This window comes from Pagrus major, chromosome 13 (genome assembly GCF_040436345.1).
Source record: "Pagrus major chromosome 13, Pma_NU_1.0".
Lineage (NCBI taxonomy): Eukaryota > Metazoa > Chordata > Actinopteri > Spariformes > Sparidae > Pagrus > Pagrus major.
The window spans coordinates 14,633,475-14,647,624 of NC_133227.1; the positions used below are offsets into that span (position 1 = coordinate 14,633,475).

General features: G+C 42.5%; 1 protein-coding gene across 1 annotated transcript; it reads right to left on the minus strand.

The window, feature by feature from the left end:
- Positions 1-995: 995 nt before the first annotated feature.
- Positions 996-8,137, minus strand: msantd2 (Myb/SANT DNA binding domain containing 2). The gene is made up of 4 exons (XM_073479551.1): positions 7,699-8,137; positions 4,933-5,188; positions 4,778-4,841; positions 996-3,989 (listed from the first exon to the last, which is right to left on the minus strand). Exons 1-4 carry the CDS (start codon positions 8,128-8,130, stop codon positions 3,074-3,076), a joined length of 1,668 nt encoding a protein of 555 aa, XP_073335652.1. The 5' UTR covers positions 8,131-8,137; the 3' UTR covers positions 996-3,073.
- Between the last annotated feature and the right edge of the window lie 6,013 nt (positions 8,138-14,150).

Here is a 14,150-nt window from a genome sequence, read left to right on the forward strand (position 1 = left end):
GACATACAGTGTCAGTTGCCTTTGCCTCCCTCAGAGGAACCTCTGAATTATTAGTCAGTTCTCCACATCTGTCAACCTGTGTCTTGTGTTTGTTAGGTATTAATACCTTTTAAAGCAATGGATTCCACAGTGACAAGATCATTTCTACTCTTTCATCTGAGGTTTTTCAACAATAGCTATCTATGGCCATCTCCTGGCCACATGGTGAATTACACCTGCCATGTCTCAACACACATAACATCCACTGAACTTCAAATCATACAAAGGCAGTGGTTCATAAAAGGTTATTATTTCTACATAGAGCTCAGGAGAGGAAGCAGGGGTGCTCATCCTCTGCCTTAAAGGAAAAGTTCATAAAAAAAATGCTTATTCAGTCATTATCTGGTCTGGTGAAGTTTCGTTGTCCACAAAACATTTCTGGAGCTCCTAAACAACTAAAGTAGCTGGGGACTTTAAATGTAAAAAAAGAACACAAACAAAAAAACAACAACTGAGAAACCATTAGATGGCCTTATACAGCTCTAAGTCCCAAGATCACAAATTGATTTGAAAACAGCCGAACTCAGAAATTAGCATGCAACCCGTCTGAAGTGGGTGCACAAGCTCGACCACGCTTCGAAGGTGTAAATAATGTCTTTTCAGATCAATTTGGGGTTTCTGGAGACTTTGATTGCACTGGATGAACTGTACAGACCATTTATATTTCATGAATTGTGCTATTTTGCTGTGAAGCTCCAGAAATGTTTTGAGGACTACAACTAAAACAACACCTCACATCAGCATGGTATTTCAACACTAACCTTTAACAGCCAAGTACACACATGTTGATAGACATAGATAGATATTAAATACATTGAGGACAGTGCATAGCACGATTCATTAGTACGTAATTCTGATCTTCTAAAGGCACATGCCACATCCAACAGTGTCTAGGTATAGTACTGTACTTAAGCCAACCTACAGCTCAAAAAAATACACACAAACCCATTTTCACTGTGTGGCAAATGACAGTGAGTGCCCCATTTATTGTTTTTCAAACATGTAAACATACAAGACGGTGACTTCCAAACAATCACATACAAGACATGGTGTCAACCAATAAAATAGAAAATATCATATTTATCTTTATATACTGTATACCCAAACAAATGAAAATTGCAAGTCTGCAAAAGCCGGAATGCTCAAGAACATTAATATTCTTAAATATATATTATAGATATATATAAGGTAGATTTCATATACATAGATTCAATATGGACTTACCCATTGTTTGATTCTTCTCTACACAGTCCTTTCCTGGCACATTGCACATAACCTCAGGAATCATGTTTATAAAGAATTCAGTTTGATTGTTGATCGAGGATGAGTTAACCTCTGCAGCTTAGTCTTAGTCTTACTGCAAGTCTTAGATCAGTGCTCTTGGACCTGGTTTACACCTGTAAGCAAGTAGATTACCACAATCACAGGCCTGATTATGTGTTAACTGTAATACCACATTAAATATGTCAGTAATGTGGGAGGTTCTGGTAACTCATCAACATAGCTTCTGTAGTGTCAGTCTACTGAAACCCACAACCCAACAGCTGCAGCTAGAGATGCTTGAACACCAGTGCATATTGGCTTAATGTATAATTTCAATTATGTCAATACCGATCTGGCAGTATTTCAGAAATGTTAGCAAGTCCAAAAAACAAAACTCATATACCATCAACCTAGTCAAGCACTTGAACGTGTATTAGTGTATTATTCGGTTATTAGGTTTAGGCGACAAAACTGCTTGGTTAGGTTTAGGCAACAAGTGTACTTGCTTAGGTTTAGGCAAACATGGTTGGATTCAAATACACCATTTCTAGACAATAAGCATGTGTTTGATAACTTCTCCCACATGCATATTTCCAGTCTTTTTCCTCAAGTCGCAAAGCTATGACATTACCAAAAACATGACTGGCCAGTTTCAATGATGGTCCTGGAGAAACATTAATTATGATGTTCCAGGAACAACACCAGCATGGTTGATTGTGCAGCTAAACAGATGACCAAGATAGCTTAAAAAATGCAAACCATTTGATCGTGCCAGGGCAGGAACCCCAGTTAAATGAAGTGCAGGCAGAAGTGAATCTCTCTCAGCTGATAATCATAACAGCAGCAGGTGGTAGAGATGCTCTGATAAACTTTAATCTTTTTACAGCTTATAAGTTTTACAAGGACACTACAGAACCTGTTCCATTTGAATTCGGCCATGGTAAACCTTTGTTCATTAGTTTATGAAAAGTGTTGGTATATGATATATGCAGTATTTTGTTTACTTTCCGCACACAGCCATTGATAGAGGCTGACACAAGTGGCATGTGTCATCTTGTGTGCTGAAGTGAAGTGGAGAGGTAAGCATATCCAGCCGGACAGTTGGGTTTTGAAGTGCAGCCAGCATTCACACTGCTGGATAAAAGGGTATCTACATTGGCAAAACCATCTGCACAGCATTGGCAAAAACTAATTCTTTGATTTTCTCCTTCATTTGCATGGAAGCATCCCTAGCTGCAGCCCAGTCACACGTGCAAAACATAAGGCATAAATCAGCCGTTGTGAATTCAGGTCCAGACCTCAACAGTCAAAGTAAAGGCAGTTTTAGAATAAATACAAGCTATGGTCCCCTCGCTGCCTTGTGTTGCTACATCCTACTGAGGTAGACAGATGCATACTGCAGTAGTCACCTTGCCATCCCCACACTCCCTGATGAGGCAATATTTATCTACACTAAACAAGCAGCAGAAACCTTTAGTGCACAATAGCCTAAAATAATAAGTACATACTTCTTGGATGTTGCAGCTCTGTAATACTTAAGCCCATATTTCTACACAACACATTTGTCGTATTGTGCATAGTCATTCTCTTAGACTTAATTATGGTCTCATGAAAATTAGTTAAATAGAGCTGAAAAGGCTGCAAAAATATGCCAGACTCTTGCACACATCCATGCTTTATAACAGAAACAATTGGTCACCGTTCATGTTGCCTTAATGGCTGTAACACTCGTTAATTATATCTGTAGTCAACTCTGAAACACTGAGAGGAGTTACAATGTTTCTTTGTTGTTGTATTTCAAGGAATAACCAACAGCAGTTTCGAGGCACTCCACCAGGGAGCCTGCTGAGAGGAAGTCCAGCTCCACCTCAATGAATTTTATGTAAATGGCAACACATTGAGGTGACCCTTCACCTCCATCTTCATCCTGACTTGTGACGGCAGCGCGGCAGTTCTCCTGCAGTAAACGCGTCACAGCGGAGGGTTCACCATGGACATAGTGTTTGCCAGGACCCTGAAAGTGCTGGAAAAGACACTGCTGGATGGTTCTATCCTCAGCTATGCCTAGGTAGCAGTAAGTGACTTTAATACCAGTCCTGTCACTTTTCCCTGCACCTTCTCCATCAGCCTGTGCCCCGTTCTCTGACTCGCACTGAGGAAAGCTATGGTCGTCACTATTACCTTGGGGAGAGGTCTGAGCGGTTTTGTTAGAGGAAGACAATTCCTCATAGCCAATAGCGTAGAGTCCATAGGACTTGGGGATGTCCCCAGGAAGGAGGTAGTGGGATGTGCCTTTGCTGCAGCCTGCGACCCTGGACTGGGATACAGGGATCCAGTCCACCTCCATGTGCAGCTCCAGGCATCGCGCCTCACTGATGGTAATGTCCAGAAACTTGTAGTAGACATTCTTCCAGTTCATCTTCTGAACTTTGGTCATGATGATGCGGCCCTCTGGCTTCTCAGGGTTGAAGTATTCGCGGAGCCTCTTGCCTAGCGGCACCTGTGAGCTGATTTCAGCATAGTGGTAACGCACATCCTCACGCCAGCGTGTGTTGTAGCCCACACCAAAGATGGCCAGTTTGTTGGAGAGGTGCAGCCGAGAGAACTCAGTCCACGTCTGGAAGGGCTCCCATTTCAGCTGCACTGACTCAAGGATACGCATCACAGTCTGCATCATGTCCCTTTTTCTGCAGAGAAGCCGAGAGACATAATAATGACAAGCTAATACACCCTTTCCACTCTAGAAAGTGCTATTCAAGCAGTGGCCTATCAGACAGTGTAAGTTAGTTGCACGTTATTTCTCTTACCTCTGTCCAATTTATTGGTTTCATTTTTTGTTCAACAAACCCCCAGATAGTTTTAAGAGCTCAGCCCCCATAATATTTGTACATCAATATCTCCACTGATGATAAACTCAGTTTATGTGTAAAAGAAAAAGATCCACCAAATGATATCTCTGCCCCTTTTGATCCATTTATGGGGGCTAGAGTACAAAAGAACACCAAGAGGTGGTGATGTGGAGATTCCTTAAAGCCCCTACATGTAGGATTTCAACATTTCTAGCTTTGGCGACCCCCAGTGGTTGTATCAAAAAAGACACTCTGGCAGACAGCAGTGCTCATGAATACAAACTAGAGAATAATTAGAATGAAACCCATTTTCTGTAAAAATCTTAAGGCTAAGGCCATCTTTGTTCCATTCGTTTTTTTATGCACTATGATCATCCTACTTTGAGAAGTATTGAGAATAAAGGGTCCTGATCTCTTTCAACTGGCAGATTGAGAATGAATTTGGGAAGAGATAACTGCAACAAGATTTTCTCTAATTACCATCCATTCTGAGTAATGCCAGACAAATTACAACGATGGCTTTTCAACAGTAATTTGCAATGATGAGGCCAATTACCAACTTACAACAGAAACATCTAACATTTTCATTTTCAAAGTGAAGTCAGCCTTTGCTCTAGTTGACTTACTGGGTTTGTTCTGACAGCTCTGCCTGAATCTGCAAAGCCCTGTTTTTAGGCATCTGGATTTCCTCTAGAGAGAAAACAACACACATATTAGCTCAAACCCATGAGTGCCATGTGTCTTTTATTGCTTTCTGTCCTCTGCCTGCTTACACACTCACCAGTCTCCATGTCTCCCTCCTGGAAGGCCGAGTCCAGCACCTGGTTGCACCAATCCTCCTGGGAGAAGTCTTCCAGGGTGCTGCCATCAGACTCCATCTCCTGATACAGCCCACTGCTGTTGATCAGCACTGGGGCACAGCTCTGGGAGTCCCAGCCTCCCTGGCCGAACACCTTCTCCAGCTGCTCTATAGTGTAGCTGCTCTTCCTCTTGCCGATGCCGTGCTCCTTCACACGGCTGTAGCAGCGGCGCAGCGTCTGTATGTGACGGGAGGATAAATAGAGGATTCACTCAGCTGTTGTTCCACCACTGTCAGCTTTGTTGGAACAGTTCTACAGTATGGTCACAGAAAGAGTCAAAAAGAGTAGGGATATCACTTCACACTTTGACAGCACTATAAGGAGGTCACTTACAGCAAGTCTAAGGAGGAGAAAGATTTCATTTGTCTACCTCTAGACTACAATACGTTGGGATGTATGAATCTGAACCCTCCCACAGACTGACCTTATTAAGTGGAGCAGGTATTGGGCAGGCAGCGGTAGTAAAGTGACTGTCTTTACTCAGCACTTCCTGTATGTGCTGAATACATTTTGATGTGAAAGAAGTGGGGGACATTTTTTTTACCTTCTTTTTGTCAGTAAGTTGTTTGGAAACATTACAAGGATGAAGCAATGTCAAGTTGTTTTATTGCATGTTTAACAAACTTCAATAAAAGGAGAGTGGCTCAGGAAACTAGGACTAACTTTAAAGATCGCCCACAGACATACAAACTGGAAAGCTTGGAATGATAATGTAAGCTGACATGAGTCAACTTTTTTGACATTACAATAAACATTGTTAAATTGGCCTTAATAAGTAACATACTTCTAATAAAACCGTTAAGAACATATTAAAATACACAAAGTACCATTAATATAAAAGGTAAAAACGATATGTAGGTTTGAAATTCAGGGGACCAGTGATGTCATCACATGTTCCACATCTCATGTAATTTACATGATTAAATGTTCTTGTGGGTTATCTTATGTTGGCAAAATGAAGCAGAAAATGAAGTGAACACTTAAGCTCCATAAAGAGAAATAATCCAATGGCAGTACATTTTAATGACGTCTGTTATGGTGGTATTGCTGTGACTGTGTGTGTGTTCCTGTGTGTCCTCTCAGAACCCTGTTAAAATGATAGACGTTTACTATTCAAGGACTGCAGTTTGCATGGGTTTTGAATGTACTTTAAAGCACTCAGATTTACAGTAAAACAGTGTTTTCTGAACCTCCTCCCAGGGGGTATTTCCTCATAAGGGAAGAGCTACTGGGTGAGAATCATCTCTAACAATACTCTTGGCTTTTGATGACGCCAAACTTAATAAACTGCAGAGAAGGACGGGAGGGATTGGCCAGTTAATTTAGTGGTCAGATATTTCAGATGTGTTCTTAATGATTTTCTGCACAATGAAGCTCAAACAAATCCAGTGTGGTATATTAACAGCTGTCTAAGTATATTTGGTGACTCATTTTAGCATCTTATTCATTAATCTCTTAAATCTGCCCAAGAGAACGATGCCATCTGCATTCAATTAACTAGTGAACAATCTGCCCTGGCTCTTCCCCTCTCATCTACTGTCAGTCACACATGCTCTGCAGAGAGAGAGGGGTGCTCTGGTATTACATCCCTCCTCTAAATGCACTGATCGTGATGCGACCTCTCCTACTTAACATAGGCCTGCTTTAGCTGTTGTGTTGTACAAACTTGTAAGTGAACCTGGTTTTTGCAATGTCGTTCAGTGCACATTAGTTGCCTTCGAGGTCGGTATCCATTCACAACACCGGTAAATATGTGAGAGAGGTTGAACGTGATGGTGTGTCCTCTAACAATTGAGATTTTTTTTTTTACAGTTACAGCCTTACGTTACCGTGCATAAGAGGGGGTTCCATGCTGCGAACAAACATGTTTCTTTATAAAAAGATGGCAATAGTATCAGATCAGTACTCTGTAAAATAATATATTAAGTGACATTTGATTTAAAAAAAAAGATCTCCTGCTGGACATAACGCTTATTTACTAAAATCTCATTTTTGGCGACCTGTTGACTTCATATGTTGAAGAATAAGTCATCTGAGATGCTGAAGAATCTTAGTTATGTTGTAATAATTTCATGGATATGTCACATTAATATGGAGCACTGACACAACCTATGGTTGTGTTCTGATGTGAGTGTATAAAATATTACCAACCTAACATGTCTACATGTATTATCACGTGGGTGATTCAGTGAATGATCACAAGCTTTAGTTTGGGGTTGATTTGGGTTGAGCAGTGTGGTGATGAGAATGTTAAATATGATACTGATTTGGTGATCATCATCATCATTAAGCTCATCAGCTCAACTAAATCAGAAAGAAGCATATATCAGTTGGGACCCTGTGTTATATTTATTGCAATACTTACCACTAGTAACCGTGATGTGTGCAGACATCACAGGTGAAATAAGGCAGGTGAAGTCAGTGTACAGTCTAATATAAATGTATCAGTGTCACCACACTGACACTTGGTTAAATAACGTCCTCCGTGTATTACAGTTGTACGTCAACTACTGAATTAAATAATGACTTATTTCAGTGAACCTCTTCTGGTCCTTCGGGTCTCTAACAGCCTATAATGCCCCGTCCGCTGCCTGACAGCTGCTAGCGACGCCGGCTCAGTGTCGCGGCTACAGGAGGCTGGAGGTCCTGGTGATGGAGGATGAACACGCACAGCCAACCTTATTTACCTTCATCCTCTCTCTGCACTGGGACGGTGTCCTCTCGTATCCCAGCTCCGACAAGGCTCTAGACACCCGCTCGTACATGGCAGGACCGGGGGCCTTACCGGAGAACACGGTGCCCGCGACCTCCAGCTGCTGCATCCTCGCCTCGGTCAGCCTCTCGTTGCCCCACACCGCGATGAGGGCGTTCGTCTCGGACGGTGTCCACGACATCCCCCGACAAGCCGTGAAGCTGTTGGAGGAGGATGAGGCCGCCGTCCGGCCCGCGGTCCCTGAGCCCACGTTCAAAGGCGAGAAGCGGTTAGGGGTCGAGGAATTGGAGTGGTATTGATTACTGTCACTCAAATCCTCCGACTCAGGGGATGGCACCTCGGTTTTCGGTATCTTTAACGGCGTCGATATCTCTGGAGAATGCTCCGCGTTACTGGACGCCGCCATGTTGCCTCTGTTGCTAAGGGGAGGGGGAGGGAAGGGGACGTGCGGGGCTTTACGCTGCAGGGCATGGAGGAAGACACGGCGTGGATCTGAGAAGACCGCACAGGTGGATCCTGGAAGAGTTTGACATCCAGGTAAACAAAGAGACAAACAGCTGCCTCACCCCCCCGTTGTTTCCCTCTCATATGAAACAGAGCCTAGTTATGAATGTGGGAGAAACATGGGTCTGCTTCATATCCGCAGATATGAGCCAGTGACAGTCAGTCAGTGTCGGTGCTGATGCCGTGACAGTGATGACACATGTCACACTCACTGACAGGTGTCACTGTCCAGAGTGGCAGACAGCCTTCAACCTGGGAAGACTTCTTTGGTTTATTAGATCATTCAGTGCAGAAAGAACAGGTATAGCTCTTTCATATGGGTTACACAGTTTTTATTTTGACTGGTCTGTAGGCGAGGAACAGCACTGGTTTCACCAGTGTTGAAATGTAACTGAATTCATTTACTTAATTACTGCAATTGCGTACAATTTTGATATTATTGTAGCTTCTTTTACTTTAGTATTTTCATTTTTTGCAACTGTACAGTCCCACTCCACTATATTTTGGAGTTACTTGTAACCTTTAAGATATCATGCTGCATCAGATCAGAGCCAAAGTAGCACATTTTCTGTTTATTTATTTTTTATTGGCAAAAGAAATTATTCAGATAATCAGAAGAATACTAAATATCAGATCCAATAATAATACTGATAATCGACTCATAGTATACAGTATATACATACATTTAAATATATGAACAAATTACTTTCACTTGTACTTTTGATACTTTATTACATTTTCTGCCAGATATAAATTTTGATACCAAAAGCAACATTATGTAACTATTTTACCTAAATAGTAAATCATTTCAATTTTATCTATATAGCCCAAAATCACAATCACATCGCCTCAGTGGGCTTTACAATGTGTTTCTGGGAAAAATTCCCCAGAAGAAAAAAAAACAGAACAGAACAACAAAATCACAGTGTATACAGATTTCATTGACAGAATATCTGATAATATCTGATAGGTTCCAGGGCGCGGTGGTCCAGCAGAAGGACCCTGGATGAAAAGAGAGAAGGAGGAGGAGGAGAAAGTTAGAAAGAGAGAGAAGAGAAGAGAGACCGAGACTCGAGTGAGCTTGAGGGAACGGAAAACAAAAGCATAAGTTGGAGAAATGCAGTGTTTGTCAGAAGTGAACAGATTGATGTTTTATGGTTGGCAGGACAACATGAAGTCTAATATAAGGTTAAGAGAGTCACTGAGACTGAGACCGACCCAGTGAAGAAGGTAAAGGTAACAAGTGTTAGAGCTGAGCAATCGCAGACTAAGGACTAATTAAACGTTAAGCCAAAGAAATAAGTTATAAGTCTGGATTTAAAGGCCTCGGTAGAGTCAGGATGTCTAATATCTGAAGGGAGGTTATTCCAGAGGAAGAGGGCATGATAGGAAAAAGCCCTGCAGCCAGCTGACTTCTCTTTAACCCTGGGGACTGTCAGGAGCCCTGGATTCTGAGAGCGTAATGCATGAGGTGGAATATAAGGTTTAATGATGTCAGACAGGTATGGAGGGGCAAGCCCGTTTACAATTTTGTTGATCATCAGCAGCACCTTAAAGTCTGATCTGACATGAATTGGAAGCCAATGGAGAGAGCTAGGATTGGTGTGATATGCTTATTTGTATAAAGACTCTAGCTGAAGACTCTCAGCCCTATTTAAAAGGTCTATGGCGCTTGGTCCAAAGGTAGTGCTTTTAGCGCGTGTCCAACTCCCTTTTGCTAGTTGAACAACAATATTCTGTCACTTTAACAACTCTGTTTGACTGCAAATGATAAAATATACTGATATTTAACTGTGGAGGAGGAGGAGTGCTGTTGTGTCTCCCTCTGTGTGTAATGTTGTTGCTCGTATAAGGCGAGACGGGTCATAAAAGTTAGGTGGGATGCAGGTGGGTGACATGTGTCTGTAAATAGTTTGGCGTAAAGCAGCTGTCCTGAGATCCTGTCTAAAAATATTTATTTCAGAAGATAAGAAGAGAAATAACGAAACAACCACTAGTTTTCCTAACCTAATGCTGACCTAACCAAAGCTAATGCTAACCTAAGGTGATGCTAAGATAAAGTAATCTAACCTAAGCTAATGATAACCCCACCTAACCTTAGCAAAGCTAAGCTAGCCTAAAACCTAACATAAGTCAACCTACATAAGATAATACTAACCTAACCTAGCCTAATACCACCTAAACTAACCCAAACTAACTTAACCTAAAACCAAACCTAATGCTAACCTAACCAAACCTAATGCTAATCTAATTTAGCCTAAGGCTAACCTGACCTAACCTTCCCTAACCTAACCAATTGTGAACCTAACCAAAGCCAAAGCTAACTGAAGGTAATGCTTACTTAGCCTACTCTAACTTATGCTCATGCTAACCTAGCCTAAGCTAAGCTAATGATAACCAAGCCTAACCTGAGTGGATGCTAACCTAACCTGACTTGATCTAAAGCTAATCTAACCCACACTAGTGCTAAAATAAGGTGATGCTAACCTGACTTAAAGGAATAGTTCACTCTAAAACAAAATTCAGTCATTATGGACTCACCCTCATGCTGATGAGAAGTCCGGTGTAGTTTCTTATTCCTCAAAGTGCAGCTGGAGACCCGCGGGGGTACCCTCCTGCAGCAAAAATCCATATAACGGGCGTCAATGGTGCCCGAGACGAAAAGGTCCATAAAACTACACAAAAACTTTGTAATATTCCTCCATACTGCTCGTCCGCTGCAATCCAAGTGTCCTGAAGTGGCGACATCCAGAGTTTACTCGAAATGACGTCATTTAGTACATTTTTCTAGCCTAAACAGTCACTATACTACATTTGCCTGGAGGCAAGCTCCCGCGTGCACGCGAGTCTCCCTCACAGCGTTTACACTACGGAAGCCACGCCGGACAAGATGAACGAGACTCGCGATAGATACACACTGGTATTTACTTCCTGCTTTGAGCGACCGAGAGACACACAAACACAAGAGGGATCTGCCTGCACTAGTGATTTGAAACTCACAGCAGGATGTAAATACTGGTGTGTATCTATCGTAAGTCTCGTTCATCTTGTCCGGCGTGGCTTCCGTAGTGTAAACGCTGTGAGGGAGACTCATGTGCACGCGGGAGCTTGCCTCCAGGCAGATATAGCATAGTGACTGTTTAGGCTGTAAAAATGTACTAAATGACGTCGTTTCGAGTAAACTCTGGATGTCGCCACTTCAGGACACTTGGATTGCAGCGGACGAGCAGTATGGAGGAATATTACAAAGTTTTTGTGTAGTTTTATGGACCTTTTCCTCTCGGGCGCAATTGACGCTCGTTATATGGATTATGCCACCGGAGGGTACCCCCGCGGGTCTCCAGCTGCAGTTTGAGGAATAAGAAACTACACCGGACTTCTCATCAGCATGAGGGTGAGTCCATAATGACTGAATTTCGTTCTAGAGTGAACTATTCCTTTAAGCTAACCTAACCTAAAACATAACCTAGCCTGACACGTTGACTAGATAAGCTGCCGGGAGGCCCCAAGAATATGCAGTAGAAAAGAACATGACTGTCACATCACTACTGAACAGAGCAGGTCCTCGCCCTGTGGGGTACTTTACATGTTAATGTCTTGTTGGTATTTCAGCTTTCTCCTCCTCTTTCATCAGCAAAGGTGAAGTGTCCTTCAGCAAGACACTGAACCGAACATAATATTCACATAAATGGTCCTATAAGAAAATAAATGACCAAATATCTGTCAGTACGAAGGCAAAGGTTTAGAAACCTGTTGCTGATACATATTTGACCTGAAGAAAGTGAGGCACAGGGAGATGCTGAGTCCCGTAAGTGTTGTTTCTGCACTGATCAGGCCAGGCCCTTTCAGATTCTCCTTCAAGCTGTACTGGTGTTGAAATTTTCCAATTGTTTACACAACCAAAGAGGGCCATATCACACATTAGAACAGGTCAAGTACGGAAGTCTTGTTAACCTATGACGGGTAAAATCCCCCTGTAATCCTCGGGAGAACCTAAGACCGGTACAGCCACGAGTAGCCTACTTGACCTCGCCACTGTGAGCAGGCAAAGCGAGACAACTTTGACTTGTGTTTTTGTACAATGTGCAGGAACACAGGACAGGATTTGACAGGAGATAAAAAGATAGATAAATTAAGAAACACACATTAGAAAATAAAAAACAGGCAAGTAAGGACAAAGCCTGCCACACACTCCTTCATTCTTCAGCTAACTTAGCCTTGAAAATGGCTCGCTGCAACTCAATATCCTCAACCTCCTTTAGCATCTACCATAACACGTGTGCAACCTGAAATCTATTTTGAACCATCAAACCCTGTTTATCAGTTCCTCCCTCTCTCCCTCCTGTTGGAACTCTAAAGCCTGTCTTAGATGTTAGGTTTTTCTCCATGACTGTGTGAAGTCCCTCCTGCCCAAATAAATCTGTATTACTGCCATGCTGTCAAGGCACTTCTGATTGGTTGTGGACAATACACTGACCTCTGACTCAAAGATGGACAAAGCTTCCAACAAGCCCTCCAGCTCCGCCTTGTCCTTCAAATATTCTATCCAAACCTAGTTATAGTTTCAGCCAGGTCACTAGCTCTCCTTCCCTGCTGAGAACAAAACCTGGGAAGAGAAATCCTCTTTAAGTTCCTCCCACACTGTCTTCATCCCCCCTCGAGTCATTCTGGTCTGCTGATCCACATGTGTCAACAGTTCTCCTCCTCTGCTGAGATCAGCCTGGAAAAAGTCCTCCTTCCTAAGTCCTCTGGTCTCCTTGAAATCCTCCTGACCTCAGAAAAAGAGAAGTTCTTGCCTTCAGACACCATACAACAAAAATCCACCCAGATATAGTTCAGGCAAGAAACATCCTGAAAAGTATAGTTGTTGCTGCATCCCTCCCTCCTGTCAGTATACTACAGTCCTTCTGCTCTGCTGTCAGTAGTTCTTCTTCTTTGCTGAAAACAGAACTCAAAAGCCCTGCCTCTTGTTCATCAGTTTCCTCCCAACACCTCAGTTTTATTCTGCAAACCACAGAGCTAAAGTTTTTCTAGTATGTTGATACGTGTCTGTCAGTCGTTCTCTGCTGTGGAAAGCCCTGTCTCGTGTTACTAAGTATTCTGACTGACTGACACTTGTTGTGCTCTTCCCAACCCCAGCAAAAGCTGCTGTCCCTCAAGCCTGCAAAAAACATGAAACAGAAGTCTGCTTGGATTTTGATCCTCCACGATTTTTTTCAGATAGTTTAAAATAAAGCAAACATCCAAAACATAGCCCTGTGTCTCTATCATAGAACACATTTGAAAGTGAAAATGGTTAACTTCCCTGCTGCCTCACCTGTCTCAGTCAGTCTGCTGTTCCATGTGTGAATGCTCCTCCTGTGCTGAGATCAGCCTGGTAAAGGCCCTGCCTCTTGTTCCTCAGTCCTCTAATTGACTGTGGTTACCTTGAAATCCTCCCGACTGCCAGATTAAGCTAAATATCTTGGCTGAAGACACCATACAACAAAATCCACCCATGAAACATCCTAAAAAGTAGTAGTTTAGTCGTATAATTTGAAAAAAAAAAAAAAATCAAAAATGTAATCAAAAAATGATCAGATAGACCTTGACCATGGCCTACCCATGGTGTGTTTGTTGAACCCTTTTTATCTGCTGCTGTATCCCTCTGTCATATCAGTACGTTGAACCATTCTTTGAGAAATGGTAAAGTTTTGCACTGACTTCCTCACTGACCGCTGCCTGAGCCAAAACTTGATCAGAGCCTTTTAGCTCTTCTTCACAGAGTCTGTGTAGTAGATTAAATGTCCCTTGAACCACTGAAGATCAACCTGGAAAAGGCCCTGCCTCCCACTGCTGGTGGGTCACTTGAAGCAGCTCTACGTCCTGAGGAGATTTGACCTCCTGCCCTGCAGGAGGCGCTACAGGAGTCTCTTTTAGAAG

Coding starts and splice junctions, on each gene's coding strand:
- msantd2 (XM_073479551.1), bottom strand. CDS start 8,130: ATGGCGGCGTCCAGTAACGCGGAGCATTCTCCAGAGATATCGACGCCG. Junction 4,842..4,932: donor GGAGGGAGACATGGAGACTG/GTGAGTGTGTAA, acceptor TTTTCTCTCTAG/AGGAAATCCAGATGCCTAAA. Junction 3,990..4,777: donor GAGCTGTCAGAACAAACCCA/GTAAGTCAACTA, acceptor GCTTCTCTGCAG/AAAAAGGGACATGATGCAGA.